The sequence below is a fragment of the Archocentrus centrarchus genome, unplaced genomic scaffold, assembly GCF_007364275.1.
Source record: "Archocentrus centrarchus isolate MPI-CPG fArcCen1 unplaced genomic scaffold, fArcCen1 scaffold_29_ctg1, whole genome shotgun sequence".
Lineage (NCBI taxonomy): Eukaryota > Metazoa > Chordata > Actinopteri > Cichliformes > Cichlidae > Archocentrus > Archocentrus centrarchus.
Genome location: NW_022060258.1, coordinates 4,354,361 through 4,372,080, shown reverse-complemented (window position 1 = coordinate 4,372,080; position 17,720 = coordinate 4,354,361). Strand labels below are relative to the sequence as shown.

General features: G+C 46.5%; 2 protein-coding genes across 2 annotated transcripts; one reads left to right on the top strand and one right to left on the bottom strand.

Annotated features, from left to right (window-relative positions):
• The first annotated feature begins 237 nt into the window (after positions 1 to 237).
• ppp1r15b (protein phosphatase 1, regulatory subunit 15B) lies at positions 238 to 5,481 on the top strand. The gene is made up of 2 exons (XM_030723849.1): positions 238 to 2,428; positions 3,938 to 5,481. The coding sequence occupies exons 1-2, from the start codon at positions 884 to 886 to the stop codon at positions 4,127 to 4,129; spliced, it is 1,737 nt and encodes a 578-aa protein (XP_030579709.1). The 5' UTR covers positions 238 to 883; the 3' UTR covers positions 4,130 to 5,481.
• Positions 5,482 to 7,924: 2,443 nt separating this feature from the next.
• LOC115776230 (achaete-scute homolog 5-like) lies at positions 7,925 to 8,474 on the bottom strand. The gene has a single exon (XM_030723839.1). The coding sequence runs from the start codon at positions 8,472 to 8,474 to the stop codon at positions 7,959 to 7,961; it is 516 nt and encodes a 171-aa protein (XP_030579699.1). The 3' UTR covers positions 7,925 to 7,958.
• Between the last annotated feature and the right edge of the window lie 9,246 nt (positions 8,475 to 17,720).

Sequence of the window (17,720 nt, the reverse complement as noted above, 5' to 3'; positions counted from 1 at the left end):
AATGTTAATGAGGCTTACTGCCATTTCTTTCTGCTTCCTTAGTTTATCTTCAGAATTTTGGAGCTCTGTGTTTGCGGGTCCTTCATTCATTTATGAATAAATTCCTGACCTCTGACCCCGGCCTGTTCCCATAACTGCTCCGTGGGAGCTCTACACTGATAAACACGTGGCGCGCTCGGGTTTCCTTTATGTAACGGAGCAATGGGAGCGCCTCCTCTCGCGCTCCGGAACGCCCCCACCCCGCCGCGGTCTCCCGGAAATAGAGTCCGCGTCATCAGCGACGGTCTGGGGCTGTCTGATGAAATCTGTTGGCGGACGGACGGAGGGAGCAACGCGGTCGGTAAAGCGCTGTTTTTTTCGGAGACTGGAGCAGGACAGGCACCGGGAGTAGGGAGAACACTACCGCATCGTGGTGACAAAGAGGATCCGCGCAGATTTGGGTCGAATATTTGAACCTGACTCCGCCTCCGGGTCACTAACCGTCAGGCTAACTAGCTGCTAACGCTAAGCTAACGTGCTAAGCTTACACTGCCGAGCCGAGCCGAGCCTTTCCCCGGAGTGCCAAAGCAGACAGAATGGCCCGTTTCTCGGCTCCACTTTGGGACCTCTTCGTGTTTCATGACTCAGGCTTCTCTCCCTCCACCAGCACCGTCCTCACAGAGTTCTCCACCAGAAAGAAGCGCCAACCTCAGCAGAGCACCGCGGCCCAAGCCGGGCTCCCGGACCTCGGATATTCCTGTAACCGCGGTCTGTGTGTGTGGCGGCCAGAGTAGACGTGATGGCCCGCTGACAGGCCTGAGTGTGTGTGGATTAGCGGCTAAAAGCGTAATTCTAAGAGCCAGTTTGTATTAAAAGTTGTTTGTGTGCACTTTAAACTGAGGACATGTTCAGAAATATGAGTAATGAAGGACATCTAACGGGCGGGAGAAGCACGCCTTCCTCCGTGCTGGATACCCAGGAAAGCTCGTGGATCGGGATGTTGTCCAGGCCTGCCCTGGCACTCCTGCAGAAGATCCGAAACCGGACTATGAAGACCAGTTTCGTTAATGAAGAGAGCGACTTTTTAAGCCAGCTGGACGACGTGCAGCTCGGTCCTCCACACCTGTCCTACCTGCAGTGTGAGCACGACGGAGCTGCTGGGCTGCAGGATCCCCGGGGCGCCGGCAGTCTGCCGTGGCTTTCCACGGACTCTTTGAGGGAAATCGGGCTCCAGAGCGGGACAGAGGTGGACCTGAGCCTCTGTCAGCAGACCCAGTTTGGGTATTTCTCCTCGGTCCGGACTGTTCTGGGCCATGTTCTGCTGAGCTCTCAGGAGGTGAGAGCTGCCGGGGGGCAGAGCTGGAGCCCCTCAACCAGCAGGACATGGTGGGGCAGCTTCTGGGGGGGTAAGGAGAGCTCGCAGAGGGGGCAGTTGTCAGATGTTCCCTGGGTTGAGGAGGGGGTGCTTGCTGGCCGGCTTTGTCCTCAACAAACGCCCCGCAGGAAGCTGGGAGAAAACGCTGGACCTGCTGACCACAAAGGGCACCTGCCGAACAATGGAGGCCTTCACACAGTCCAGAACGCAGAGGAGGCCACGTCGGACCGCCGGCTCAGCATCGGAGACCAGCTGAGCTGCTCAGGAGCCACTGCTGCTGGGGAGGCCTCACCTGTCACCCCTGAGCAGGACAATGGTTACTCCAGCCTGGAGGAGGAACACCTGTCCACTCTGACATCCCCCAGAGAGGAGCTTCCTCTGCAGGAAGCAGAAACATCTGAGTGTGTGGAAATGGAGGGAGACACCTCAGAGGAAGAGGAGGAGGAGGTGCTCGCGGTCCCACAGTGCCGGAACAAAACCATCAACTTCATCATGGGAGGCCCCTGCAGTGAGGATGAGTCCAGCCAATCAGAGGACTCGTCCTCAGACGACGACGATGATGATGGCTTTGACAGCGAGGGTTCCTCTGAACTGTCTGACGACACTGATGAGGATGAGGATGATGGTGATAATTCAGACAGCGAGGCAGACTCGGAGGCAGAGCGTCTGTGGAGCTCTTTGTGCCAAAATGAGGACCCCTACAATCCCCGAAACTTCACCGCTCGCCTCCACAACATCCCTGCCTCCACATCACCATCCTCTCCCCACTCCACCCCCTCCTCTTCCCCTCCCTCCGGTTCTGACTCATGGGACGACTCAGCCTCTGCAAGTGAGGTGGATGAGGAGAGCCTCCGCCTGTGGGACTCCTTCAGCTCTTCCCCAGACCCCTTCAACCCCCTTAACTTCCAGGCTCCAATCAGGACTCACAAGCCCCCCAAGGTGAGGGCCAGAAAGACCTCCCCCTGCCATAATCCAGCGTCTCCGCCCGAGTACAGGAAAGAGGAGGCGGAGGAGAGGCTGGACAGCGGCTTCTGTGAGGCCTCCACCACTCGGAGCTGTGGCTCCATCAAAAAGGTGCGTCAGGTTCAAAAAGGTGATCCTTGTGTGGTTCAGGTGTGGTTAAAGGGTTAAAACATTGATAAAGGTAAAGGTGAGGTTCACCTGAGGAAAGAAGAGGTAGGAGTAAAAATCAGAAAGACAAAGGTTTGGAGTCCAGAATCCAGATGTTTGTCCTCAAAGCTCTCTGAGGATTTCAGAGGAATAAAAATCACAGATGAGTCAGACATAGATCTTTAACACAGAGCAGAAGACATTTCAAACATCTGCAAACACGCCTGGTTTCACTTGAACATGACTGAAAGTGAATCTCAGGGCTTCGTCACCTCTGAGCCTTAAGCACGCAGTCTGCTTTCAGGAGATTCAAACTTTTTAGTGCCATTAAAAGAAATAAAATAAAACCCAATCAGAAATCTGTACTTCAGCTGCATTAATGCAGGTGACAGGAAGGATTGGAGGATAAACTGTAATCAGACTGAAAGTTTCAAGCAGGAAAAAATAGTTGGAAACTTTTTAATCAGGGTTTTGTCTGCTTGGTTTCTGTACCTGCTCTTTTATGTTACTGTTGATGGACCTTCACACTGCAAGTTTTTACTCTTTATGCTCTTTTTTTTTTTTCTTTGCACATTAGAGATTTAATTATCCAAAATATTTCACAGTTTTAAGGTATATTCTTTTCCACTCAGTTTTGGATTAAAAACTAAAATGTTTTTATAATTTATTTCATAATTTTGACTGTTTTTAATCTCAGGTTTTCCTTTTCTGGCCTTATTTTGGCTCCTTAAGCCAAATCTGAGCACCTACAGCCACCTGTCAGTCAAAGCAGCCATTCCCCTAATAAAGCAAACAGGTGTTTTTAAATGAACATCGTCCCCTTCATAACAGCTGTTATAAACAGGGAAATTAGCTGCAGAGCTCATAGCAGTTCCTGTATCAGCTGTAAATGTGTTTTTTTTCTGCTGGAAAACTTTAACATGGGAGTCTATGGGGACTTACCCGCTGTGGCGCCTCTGCTGGACAGTAGAGGAACTGCAGCTTCTGCCCTGTCAGCAGACTGAGTCAGAGTGGAGCCGCTGACAGTAAACATGGGTCAGATAACAGGAATACCTCCTGCCTGGACTCGGAGCGTGTCGTGTTCGTGCAGACGTGTTGATCTGAGGAGAAAGCGGATCTCCGGTAAACAGATCGATTTCATGCTTTTCAGACTGAGTTCCACTCAGATGCACACGTCCAGTTCACGTGTCCATGATGGCCTTCAGTGATTCGGCTCTTTGGTTATTTTCTAGCTGAATCTGATTGTTCATCAGCAGCTTAGCTTTCCAAATGAAGTCTTGCTTCCTAAAGACGAGCTGACATTCACAATCAAAAACGGCTCATAAAACGGAAAAAGTGCTCTTTACATGTTAACGTTTCATATCAGAACCTTTGAAATGTCCTTCACAAGGTCAAAAGATTTGATCTGTATGTTGATGAGCTGGTGTTCTCAGATGTGAGGAAGGTCGTCACCTTTTTTTCTTCTTCTCTCAGGTTCGTTTTTGTGATGACGTGAAGGAATTCTTCGCCAGCTGTGGGGAGGAGGACCGGCGGGGCCCGTGGGAGGAGCTGGCCCGCGACCGCTGCCGCTTCCTGCGACGCTGCCAGGAGGTGGAGCAGAGCATCGCTTACTGCCTGCAGCCACAGCACCGCCGCCGTGTGTACGAGCGGCTCGCCGTCCTGTGACGATGAACCGAACTCTTCAGAGTGTTTGTGCAGTTTTCAGAGAGTCGGACGGACGTCGCGTGGACCTGAGCCGAGGCCGAACCCGGCTTCACTGTGAGGAAGAACACAGCTGGCTTCAGAGCGACACCTCCTGTGTTCTTCAGGGTTTCTGAGCTCTGTCCCTCATCTTCATCATCCTCAGCTTTCATCTCAGACACACAAACTGCTGCTTCCATCTCTGAAACAGAACCTTCAGTCTGAGTTAAACTCATGCAGGACACACGTCCACATTAGTGACTGTGTGACCCTCTCCCAGAGGAACCCTTTAACTAATGAAACAGGTGGTCTTCACCTTTTTGCTCTTTAGATCTTCTCAGGTGGACAGAACCACCAACATGTTCATCTTTAAAACATGTCCAGTGTTAGAGGTGCCAAACTAAAGTGTGGAGGTCCACAGCGCCAGCAGCTCCTCATCATCTTTAGGGTTCTGCTTCCTCATACAAACCTGTAAAACTCACTTTATCACAGCTGATGTGGTTCCAGCTTCCTGCAGATCAGTGTTAAACGTGTGAGCGATGGAAACAGCAGCTTCAGTCTGAAGGTGAAACTGATGATGATGAGCTGAAGGCTCCACACCCTGTAACAAACCAGTAAAGCATCCCAGTTTGCAGCAGCTGTGGCGTCCAGCTGTTTTTCTCTCTGAAGCCAAAGAAGTGTGTGCGTGTGCCTGCCTGCGTGTGTGCGCACACGTGCGAAAGAGCTCTGCATGATTTCATCTGTAATGTAGAAAAAGTTTCTCCCCCTGCTCAGAATCACTGATAATCAATCCTGAGTATTCCCGATCACTGTGGTATTAACCCTGTGTTGAACTGAACGTCCAGCAGGAGGCGCTCTCATTCTCACTCTGTCTAAACAAACATCAATACTTTCCTCTTGAATCACTTTAGATGATTACTGACTTCACTGATTGATCACTGATTGGCTGATCGGAGGGACCGTTGAGCTCTGCGTTCTTTATCAAACTAAAAGCTGCATTAAAAATCAGTGAAACTGCAAACACAGAAAACCTGCAGCACAAACCGACTCGTTCTCCTGAGCGCCCGCCGCCACTCGTCGGCGTCTCGGACGTTCAGTTCAACGGTCAGAAATGCTGAGTCACTGTGACGCGAGACGGAGGCAGATGTTCCAGATGTTTCTGTGGCTGATGAAAGCAGGAAGGACTTCAGGCCTTGATCTGCACAAACTGTTTGGTGTTATTTTAGTGAGAAAAAGCTTTTTATTTTTCTAACAGTGTGTTTGGTGGGAACTTGTGCTTATTGATCGTCTCACAGACTACATATGAATCTAAATAAAACCAGTATTTAATGATCGCACCCTGCCTCCTTTGATTCTCTCTCACACACACACAGGAGAAAAGCAGCTGTCACCCTGCTGGTGGGTGGCCAACTTTCAACTTCGAGAATGAGATGCCTCAAGAATCACGTGACCCAGGATGTTCAAATTCACATCGACTAAACACTTCAGACAGCTCCTCACCATCCCAATCACAGACAGCGACCGTATTGTCAGTGGTTTATATTTATTATGATTTTAGCATTTCTTGTTCCTGGTTCTTAGTCATGTGCTTTGAATTGATGTGGCGAATAAAGTCACTGAGGCTCAGATGCTCCCCATTAAGCCAAGCCAATTTTATATATAAAGCACTTAAAAACAGCAAGCGCTGACCAAAGTGCTGAACATGGAACATGGAGATCCACTGAGACCTGTAATTATGTATTCAACAACTTCTGACATCATTTTTCATGTCTGTGGCCCGCGGCAGGTTCTGACCCACAGTTTGAACCCTCTGCTCTGCTGCAGTACTGCTGATGTAAGAACAAACCAGCAGTGTCGCTGCAGACCTGCCAATCAGAGACCTCCCAGGTGTCGTCCTGAAGATTTGAATTTCAGGTTGTTGCTGGGGGTCTGTGATTGGTCTGTAGGCTGACCCTTTAAATCACCCTCAGGGACAGGTCTCGGGTATTAATCGCTGATCTTAAGATCAATGATTAAAAATAATGAGCAGAAGCAGCTGTCAGCAGGGCTGGTTCAAACTGTTCGAGGGCAGGAAATGCTTCAAAAATCAGTATTTAATCCCACACTGAGAGTCCTGAGGTGCCAGTCACATGATGGAATAAACACAAGTATTTAATCATTTTAAGAAGAAATTTAAAGAGCCAAACACTTCAGTTCTTAGACTGCTGAATTTTAATGGTCCAGTTTGTGGAAAAACCCCCTCCAGCTCCAGGTGAGAGTTCAGCATGCACGATGAATGCAGTGAAACACGGGTACTCTGTACAGCTTCTAATAACATTCACAGATATCCTCTAAATATTCTTCCCAAATCCTGAATTAAAGCAGAAAAAAAAAAAAAACCAGCTCCGTTACAAACAGTGGAATAAAAATGTGCCAACAGCTGTGATGGAGTTGAGGATGACCTGAGATCAGCTGCTCCATTCATGGGCCTTTTTCATTCACCATTAGGAGACTGGGCTAGGCTCCAGCACCCCATCACTCTTTACTGGGATGGATGGATGGATGGATGGATGGATGGATGGATGCTAAAGTGTTCATTTTTTCACAGGTGTGGTTGTTTTACATCCCACTAACACTTCCTTTAACCAGAGGTGGAAAAGGCACACATTTGTCTCTTAAATAGAAGTACTTGTGTTAAAAATACTCTAGTAAAAGCTGAAGTACCGACTCCTTCTTTACTCAGTCTCTGAAAAGTGCTCAGAGTTTAAAAGTATAAAGCAGCTGTTTGGAGGATGTTTCTAACAGCTGCTTCTATGCAAAGGAAACTGAACCTCAGGTGGTATTAAAATACAATACAATAATCTTGATACACAGGAATACAAACTTAACGAATGCACATCTGTTACGTAGAACACAAGCAGAGAAGAGTTACAAAGTCGCTGTTTGCTGTTGCCTCTGCCTCCACTTGAACAGTCAGGGGAACAGTGGGATTCAGCAGGTGGAGGAGGTTGTAGAGGTTGCAGCGTGGGCAAAAATATTACTGGAGCTTAGAAACAAGTCACAATAATTTCTGCTGACAGCTCCATATAAGCTGATGAGCTATCACAGCTGACTTCCAACCCCACACAGCCTAAAGCTGGCACAGGTCACTGAAAGTATCCATCCTCCTCCATCTCCATGAAGTTAAACTCAGGCTGGAGGTCTGTGCAGCTCCGCCCCCATCCAGGTTAATGGTCACATGGATCATGGTTTGACCCTGATCCATGTGACCCTTAACAAGTCCCACGATGACGGGTGGGCCTGCAACTCTCAGGACCACCAGGGGTTAAATACCTCTTGGATGAGAGGAGAAACATCTTCATGAACCAGAAAGACGTCCAGCTGGCTTCATGTAGAACTCACTTTGGGGAGCAGCATGGAACATCTCTCCAGCAAACTGAAGGTAGAAACTGGAAGCGGGTCGTGCTCCTCGTGTTCTGGTTGTGATGGACAGATTGTGGTGATGGCCTTCTTCCTGCTCCACCTTCAAACAGCTGAAACTTCAAACAGTTAATAATGAACTCGCGCTCTGATGCCGGGTTCAGACTGCACAGCCTCCACCCGACTGTTGGAGGCCTCCAGCTTTGAGCATCCTTCCCCTCATGTGACTCCCACTCTTCTTCTATACACACCTAACTTCTCCTTCCTGATGACATCACACAGGTTAGAAAGCATGAAGTCTGATTGGCTGGACAGCAGTATGTAGTCTGCCTCTCTAATCAGCTGATGTGAGAAGCGTCCTGCAGTCTGAACCCGGCACTGGGCGGAGCGTTTGGGCGTGACCTCACGTGGCTGTTTAACAGGTGACCGCCTCCGTCTCTCTGCAGTCTGTTCCGGGTGACTCCCCCCCGCTGGGCCTACCATCCTCTAGCTGCACCAGGCCCTGCAGGTATTTGATGTACCTGATGGCGGCCCGCAGCGTCTCCACCTTGCTGAGGCGCTTGTCGGCGCTCTGGCCTGGCAGGTGGTCCCTCAGCTTGGCGTAACCCTGGTTTACGCACTTCACCCTCTGACGCTCCCGCTCGTTTCGTTTCTGGATGAACGCCGGCTCAAAGGGACACTCGTAGACACTGAAGTGTCCGTGGTGGTGGAAGGGGGTCAGATAGGGCAGGATCCCAGGGCCCCTCAGAGGACCTTTATAGAGGCCGAGGCCGGCAGGGTCCATGCCAGAGGGGTAGAGGAGGAAGGGGACTGAGCTGGACAGAGAGTCCGAGTGCTGACGATCCTCACACAGTCCAGCAGGGGGAGACACGCCAAAGCTCAGGTACGAAGAACGCTGCTCAGTGAATGAAGGAGAGAAGCTGGAGCTCATCGTGTGACCTGGACTGAGCAATACCTGATCAGGACTCCTGGCTGGATCAACCACAGTCCTCAAATCCCAGCAGAGACCTCAGAGAGTGTTCATCAGCAGCACTCACAGACCTGAGGAGATGAAAAGAGACAAATTCAGCTTTACTCTAACCTGAAGAGCCACACAGGTGAGTTATCCTGCTGCCACCAAAACCTATCCTGATGTGACTGTGCTGAACTGGAGCTGTGGTAAAGAACAGATCCTCAAACAGGAAGCAACAACTCCACTCTGACGTCACTGAAGGAAAGAGAGACCACCGACCTCCACAGCTGAAACATGAAGCTGCAGTTCCTCTGCAGCCCAGCAGAGGTGCCATAGTGAGTCAGTCCCCACAGACTCCCATATTAAACCTTTCCAGCAGAAATAATCAGGTTTACAGCCTGATACAGAAACGGCTTTGGTCTCTGTGGACAAATTCCCCTTCATATCAGCTGTACGGGGTGTAACAGTCGTAATTGTATGGCGTCTCTTTACGACAGCCTAAGCTATTGTTAGTGATGTCACAAGTGTGCACCACCGCTCCTCTGTAGAGAGCGTGGGAGAAATGTTTTGGCAGATGGACGCATGGACCGAGGCGGACCTACAGTTTTATCTCCCTAACTGAACAAATTAAAAAACAGCAATGGTAACAACCAAGCTGACTCCTGCCCTATTGGCTTAAAAAGGTGCAGGCTGAACGTGACACAACCAGCCAACCGAATTATAACATAGAATCAATAAAATTTCATTTGTCAGCTTCTATACTCAGCTGTACACATCAGATTAGCCTTCTGAGTTAGATTACTGAGGCGTATAAAGAGAGGATGAAGGTACTGAGTGCAATTAAGGCGTTACCCTCTGGGAAAACTCCCGGCTTGGATGGATATACCATAAAATTCTGGGCCTCTTTATGCCCATGCTTGAAGATTTTTGTGAAACTGGAATCATTTTGGAATCAATGCAGACAGCTACAATCACACTGATACATAAAAAGGATAAAGACATTACACACTGTGTCATTTCGACCAATTTCACTACTCCCAGTCGAGGACTTGTATAACCCAATTATTATTAATCAATCTGGTTTCATAAACCTGGGATATGGTAGTGTTAAATATAATCAATCACACTGCCCTGCATAACCAAACAGCATTAATAATATCATTAGACGCAGAAAAGGCGTTTGACATGGTTGAGTGGTCGTATCTATTTTCCGTGATGTATGGATTCAAGCCATGTATAGTAACCCGACAAGGCTGCCCACTATCTCCCTTTTTCTTTAACTTGGCCATTGAGCCCTAAGCTGAAGCAGTCAGGAGGAGTAAGGAGATTTCTGGAACTGATACAGCAAGAAACTAGCAGCAGAATCTCACTATATGCTGATGACATTATCTTATACTTGATGATTCCAGAGAAATCAGTTCCAGCAGTATTAGATCTAACTCACAAATTTGGAAAAACATCTGGCTATGAAATTAACATAGAGAAATCTAATGTTTGTTTTTTTTGGTGAACTCACCAATCACCAGCAACCTTAAAACAATTGTGCCGTTGTCTTGGACACAAAGTGGATTTAAGTATCTTGGAGTGAACGTGTCCCCCAAACTTAAAGATGTGTTTCACATAAACTACCTGCTGTTATTAAAAACAATTAAAGAAAAGTTAAAGCATTGGAATCTACTTCCTATTTCCCCCCCTGGGCCAAATTAATGTAATTAAAATGAATATACTACCCTGGCTAGTTAGCTGTTCCTTGTTCCATTTTTAAGTGTGTGCACAAATGACTGAGCTCCTTTATTTGGAAAACTTCCTCACCTTTTAAAACTTTTTTTTTTTCATTTTTGGCCACAGTGGCTTTTCTCTGTGGAGAGAGACGGGAAACGGGAAAGGATACAGGGGAAGACACGCGGGCAAATTGGTGACAGGCCGGGAGTCGAACCTGCGCCGCCCACACCGCAACGCGGCATATGTATGTGGTCGCCGGCTTCACCACTAAGCCACCCAGGCGCCTGTCACCTTTTAAAACTTTAATTAAATCAAAAGAGAAAGGCGGACTGGGACTTCCAGACCTCCACCTGTATCACTGTGCTGCCCAGACAATAGGAAGGATCAGCTGGGTACAAAAATGGATCTGCGCTCTGGACAGATTTCGAAGTAGATCTCTGTCTCCCACTGACCTCTCTACCACTCATTAATGACATCAACACCTTCCCTTCAACATTAATAACCTATGTAATCTATAATCAGTTTCAACAGTTATTTGAAAGAAGTTTCCTCAAATCCTCCTCAGGCCTAAGATCAGAATTTGGAATTCCCAAACAGGATTTTTATGAATATTTTTAAATTCGTAATGTAATAAACACCCTAAATAGAGCAGGAGGACTGTCTTTGAGGCTGTCAGGGATGGAGGATATCCTGATGAGCTCTACATCGCTAAAAAGGAAAATCGCTTTCATCTATAATCCTCTTTCAGAACATTGCAGCTCCTCCTCGACTCCTCTGAAAACTGTCTGGCAGAAGGCGGTGGGTTGGGTTTGTAGTGATGACCAATGGGACACAATAGATCTTCGTCTCTGTCCTGTAACAAAATGACCGAACTAAACTATAAATTTATGTAAAGGGTGGCACTAAGGCTGAGTGGGATATACTCATAACTCATCCCCTAAATGTCACAGGTCTAAAACTCACACAGGATCAATCGGTCATATTTTCTGGGAATGCAGAAATTTAAAATATTTCTGGAAAGCGGTCCTGGGAAGCCCGATGGACATGTGAGCAGTGAGATACCTTTTTGGTACCAAGCTGGACGCGATCCTTGAACCTACTTCACTAAAAAGATTAAATTCATACACAGCAAAGAAATGCAACCTGCTTAACTGGAACCAGCAAAACCCCCGACATCCACTCTGTTTAAAGAAATTCTGAATGATTCACTTCGACTGGAGCAACGTGCATCCTGAAAAAGAACATCTGGGAACTGGGAAATGAATAAATACAGATGTTGTGGCCTGAGGTGTTCGTCTGTGCTGCTGCATAAAAATGAGGGCAAACTGAATGACATCATCACCGTCAGGACCCGAGGACGATGATCCTCAGTAGGTCTCAGGAACACTGCTGGAGTCATGAATAATGAGCTAATTAATTAATTAGCTAATGCAGATATTCAGAGGTATTAGAGCTGAAAACAAAGCAGATGCGTGTGTGTGTGTCTGTGTGTGTGTGTCTGCGAATCCTGAATCAGCTTCATTTAAATAAAGAGTCTAGGTTTTTAAAAAGTTGCTGCTTTGGCCCCAAATCAGGTTTTGTCCTGCTCACAGAGCTCAGATTATCCCTCTGATGATCACAGACACCCATGAATACGTGAGAGTGTCTGTGACCCTGTTAACCTGCCGATGCGACGCAGACGCTGAGTTTAATCCAAATTTACCTGAGTGAGATCATCCAGGTGTTTTTAATGGTAATAAGGCAAATATTTAAACACAGGAGTCGATCTGAGTTGTCATCTTAAAATCATTTATTTATTTTATTTTATTTTTTTTATTAAAAAAAAAAAAAAAAATCATTTATTTAAAACTTGGATGAACTCAGGAAAAAAAAATCAGCCTTACTTTAAAAAAAAATCTGAATTATTTCTCAAATAATTTCCTTTTGCTTCATTTGGTTTTTCAGAGCCTGTGTTGGAGCATTTGGATGAAAATGAATTTCCATCTTGTGTGAACAAAGACAGAAAAATAAAGTCTGAAGTTTAATGCGGACAGCCGATGGTTTAATCCAGAGCTGAACTCCAGCAGTTTAGTTTCGCCTGTTTGGTTTTCATTGTTTGGATTTTACTTGTTTAGTTTGTTTTTATAATGATTTTATAGTTTTTAGCTTCAGTTCCCTGTAATGACCTCAGGCGGCTGCTCGTCAGGCTGCAGCCGCTGCCGTTAACATCACAGAAATCCTCTGTGCACTGACAGCAGCACGAAGCACCTCGCTCCACATATTCAGCTTCAGGCTTGGTGAGAGTCAGTGAACGCAGCACCAGACCACCTCACACAAACTGGGATGGACTGGTTTCCAGTAACTCACCGACCTGCGGTCAGGAAGCCGTTTCCTAATCTGAGGCTTTAAAGCTTCTTTCTCAGCGTTTCTGCTCATGTGGGACGAACTGTTAAAGTTTGGCGTCTCCTCCAAATAACAAAGAAAGTAAAAAATTAAAGAAAAAGTTCAGAAAGCTGCAAATATTAAAGTCAGAGCTGAGATTACAGAACCACACAGTACACACAATGATCAGCATTTATGAGTCCAAAATGCACAGAACAAACGTGTGTGTGTGTGTGTGTGTGTGTTCAGTCTAAATGCATGCTAGGGTTTGTCTCACCTTCAGGTGCAGCTGTGGTTCTTCGTCCTCCAGCTTTACAAGAACTCTGGGTGCACGACGAAAAGCCGACGCTTTACCTGCTTCTGCCTGCTGAAGCTCCGCCCCTACAGGTGTGTACGGGGTCATCAGGTAGGGAGAGAATCCAGTGTGCTGCGTCCAGTCTCGCCCTGAGCTAAACCACGGATCTGAGATTAAGAACAAGGTGTAAAATGTGCAGGAAAGTTAAAGTGCGCACACTTCCTGTGTGTAATGTTGGATATATCCAGGTTTTTTTTTTGGGTGTTCGCTCAGGTGATGTTTGCAGGTTAAATGTGCTCACCGCCGTCCTTTTCTCTCTGGCTGTGAAACATCAAAGACAGAAATGAGTGTTTGCAGTTTCCTCTTCCTAAATCCTGCACTTCCAGATGAAAGGCGTCAGCGACACACGCCCTTCCTGTCATCACACATCTCAGCACACAGCACTCGCTGATGACTGTTTACGCACACACACCTGTAACCTGAGCTGCTGTCTGAGTTTCCTGTGAGGTGAGCCGAGTCTTCACATGAACCTCTCTTCATCACAGAGAAACCTGTTACCTGTGAACCACAGGCAGCAGTCAGAGTCACCTGACACAGCTCTCGGTCTGTGTTTGGAGGAGTTGGGACTGGAGAGCAGAGGCTTCTGGCTTGATGATCTGAGATGCTGGTTGCAGGTCTGAAGTATCTGCAGCCATAATCAGAGCTCATTAACTTCTCTGAATACTGAGGAAAGAAGCTTTGGTACTTCCTTTATGAAAGGCGATAATGTCGTCCCACCGTTGATGGTGATGCACCAAACACACCATGAAGGTGACTGACAGGTGTGAACGTTAAACCACAGCTGAACTCTGAGCGCAGCATAAAGCTCTGAGTAAATACCATCAGCTTTATTCATATGATCAAAGTGACTTTGAGTCTGCAGTCACTGCTTCTGCTGCAGCCTTTAAGATGATCATGGATTCAAGTGAGTTCAGCTACAGAAAGCCTGAATAAAGCCAGGACACCAGAACCTGCTTGGTTTGGGAAGGCCTCAATGTCAGCCTGCTTTATCCATCACTAAACCAGTTCTGATGTGTGTTTGGGATCATTGTCCTGCTGGAACACCTGCTGTGTCCAAGTTTCAACCATCTAGCTGCTGATCTGACATGAAGTTGAAGAATTTGGAGGTAGTCTTCCTTCTTCTTTATTCCACCCACTCTGTGCAATGTACCGGTACCAGTGGCAGCAAAACAGCCCCAGAGCATGATGCTACCACCGCCATACTGGACAGCTGGTCCAGTGTTCTTAGGTTTGAAAGCCTCACCTTTACTCCTCCATACCTCTTATTGGGGCCAAATAGCTCGATCTTTCTCTCGTTTGGCTCTTTTATGTGGGCAGCTGCCAATTTCAGTCGAGCATGAAGGTATTAATTTTGGAGCAGGGGCTTCTTCCTTGGTCGGCACCCTCTCAGTTCATGGAGATGTAAAAGGCTTCACTAAGGACAGTGATGCTGGTGTTCCAGCAGGTTCCAGTTCATGGCAGGCTTGAGCCTTGGTGGTTCCTCTGAGAGCGAGTTTGGGTCTTCTTCCAGATGTTGGCAAAGTGCTGACACATCTGAAGATGTACTTCCGTAGAATTGTTTGAACTGATGATGTTGGAATCTGCAGTTGGCTGGCTCAGAGACCTTCCCAACATCTCTGAATCTACAATTCTCCTTCTTAGATATTCTCTGAGATCCTTGGACTTTCCCATTGTTCTGAGTGGTGGTCAGGGCTGTCAAACAAGTGAGGTTTTATGCAGCCTTCAGAAAGAACTGAGTGCTGAAGGTTGTAAGATGATCTATAGTCCATGTTCAGGATGCTGCAGTTTCTCCTCAGCAGACCCACGTCAGCATCATCCACCTTCACATTATGAAGTAGCTCCAAACGAGTTCTTCACCTTTAATGTTTAACATGATGGTAAAGTGAAAACGAGGTCAGAGGTCATTCTCTGGTCTACTTGACAGCAGCCATAATTTGTGAGTTGTTTGTTTGCCACCATGTTGGTTTTGTGTGAAACGCATTTAACATGAATTCATGGTCCTGGGCTCTCAGACCGCTCTCTAATGATTCAAAGAAAGTGAAGGTTTTAAGTGTGTTTCTATCATAATGTTTAATCATAATGTTATGAAGGGGAAATTATCCACAGAGACCAAAGCAGTTTCTGCATCATCACGTAAACATGTTGATTTCTGCAGAGGAACTGCAGCTGCATGTTTCAGGTGTGGAGGTCAGAGGTCTCTCTTCCTTCTGTGATTTGGGATAGAGAAGGTCACCTACCGATCGGAAGGTTGGCGGTTCAATTCCTGGCTGCTCTGGGCTGCATGCCAAAGTATCCTTGGGCAATATACTGAACCCCAATTTGGGTGAATGTAAACGTGTTGTATAAGCGCTTTGAGTAGAGTAGAAAACCCTTTAAGAACTAGTCCATTTACCATTGATGGATTTGGGGGTTGTGTTTTGTGTGAAATGGTCTCAGAGGAATAACAGGCTGGAGGACACGCCCAGCTCCTCAGCAGCTCAGATCAAAGAGGCGACTTCAGGGCAAACACAGCTGAGCAAACTGCTCCGCGCTGCCCTCCAAACTCAGCACTCATTCATAATTAATGTGCACCTGATATTAATGTTCACTGTGTTGATGTTGAAGGCTTGTTAATGTTTAAGGGCAAACCTCCAGAAATCAGTAACCATCTGCTGCCTGGTGTTTGACCTCAGTGACTCTGGAGTCATCTGCTTGCTGTAAAATAAAACGCAGTCCTGAGGAGAGGCAGCAGATCGGAGACGGGAGTCTGAAACTTCCCGTTCACGCGAGCACACCGAGGTAAAAATCAGCAACGATCGGGGTCAGAGGAGCTCAAAGGTTTCTCAGGAAACGTAAGAATCGCTTTTAAAGCAGAGGAGACGTCACCAAATAAGATTCCTGTGAATGTTTAAGGACCGTCTACATGTTTGGAGATCGAGCATCTGCAGCACCTACTGCTGTCCCATGAGCAAACTGCTTGACAGTTTCTCACATCACATCATGGCGTTTACTCTGGCTTCCTCCCACAGTCCAAACACATGCAGTTAGTGGGGTTACCTGGTGATTCTAAACTGGCCATAGGTGTGTCCAGGTGTGCCCCGCCTCTCTCTCTATGGCAGCTGGGACAGGCTCCAGCCTATGGACGGATGGAAACAAAATCATCTGAAGCATTTGCTCTCTGCAGGTAATTTTTGAAGCAGTTTTTCCATCATCTAATCATCAATCAGTTTCTAATCATTAATCATCTCTTTGCACTCCTGCATTCCTGTTTTTTGGTTTCCTGTTTGTATCTTAACTTTGCTTTCCTTATTTCTGATCTGACGTCTCTTTTTTGTTCTTCCCAGAAGGCCTTTTGTTCCTTATGTAAAAGCATCTTCAGAGTTTCTGAGTTACAGAACCAACATTTGCTGTTTGGAAATATTTTCACTTCTTCTGAGGGAATAATGAAATTATGGCAGAGAGCAGACAAAACATCAACCAGTTCATCCACAGTACCTGAAGGGTCCCAAAGAATCAGTCAGTACACCTATGACAGCATCATCTGACCAAACTGCCACACTCTCAATCTGTAGTTCTCCTTCAAGGTGGCTGTAATTAAACCTCTGCTTAAAAAGCCATCACTGACCCAGCTGTCTTAGCTAATTATAGGCCAATCTCCAACCTTCCTTTTCTCTCAAAGACTCTTGAAAGAGTAGTTGTAGAACAGCTAACTGATCATCTGCAGAGGAACGGTTTATTTGAAGAGTTTCAGTCAGGTTTCAGAATTCATCACAGTACAGAAACAGCATTAGTGAAGGTTACCAATGATCTTCTTAGAGCCTCTGACAGTGGACTCATCTCTGTTCTTGTCCTGTTGGACCTCAGTGCAGCTTTGATACTGTTGATCATAACATTTTATTACAGAGATTAGAGCATACTATAGGTATTAAAGGTACTGCACTGCAGTGGTTTGAATCATATTTATTTGTTCATGTAAATGAACTCTCAGCTAAACTAACATATTCATCCTGCTGTAACCAGGTTTCTGAATAAATCAATATGTTGATCAATTATTAAATCATTTACTAACAGGGACTTGGAAGAGAGAGACCTAATGTTTAATAATCCACATTTAATTGTTTTATTCTTTGGTGCAGTTGATGAAGCTGTATTATTTATTGTTTTTGAATTTTTATGCTTAAATAGCTTTTTGCTGATTTTAGCTTTGTTTTTTGGTGGTCTGGGAGCAGGCACCGACTCTATGGGGATGGGGTTTTGGGGGGATGGCAGGAGGAGAGAAGCTGCAGAGAGGCGTGTAAGACTGCAACTCTGCTTCCTGGTCTCAACCCTGGGTAGTCAGTTTTAAGGAGGGTTAATAAATTTGGCAAGATTTCTAGAAATGAGAGCTGCTCCATCCAAAGTGGGATGGATGCCGTCTCTCCTAACAAGACCAGGTTTTCCCCAGAAACTTTGCCAGTTATCTATGAAGCCCACGTCATTTTTTGGACACCACTCAGACAGCCAGCGATTCAAGGAGAACATGCGGCTAAACATGTCGCTCCTGGTCTGATTGGGGAGGGGCCCAGAGAAAACTACAGAGTCCGACATCGTTTTTGCAAAGTTACACACCGAGTCAATATTAATTTTAGTGACCTCCGATTGGTGTAACCGGGTGTCATTACTGCCGACGTGAATAACGATCTTACCAAATCTACGATTAGCCTTAGCCAGCAGTTTCAAATTTCCATGAATGTCGCCTGATCTGGCCCCTGGAAGACATTTGACTATGGTCGCTGGTGTGAACGCCACAGGAGAAGTTCGGCACCAAT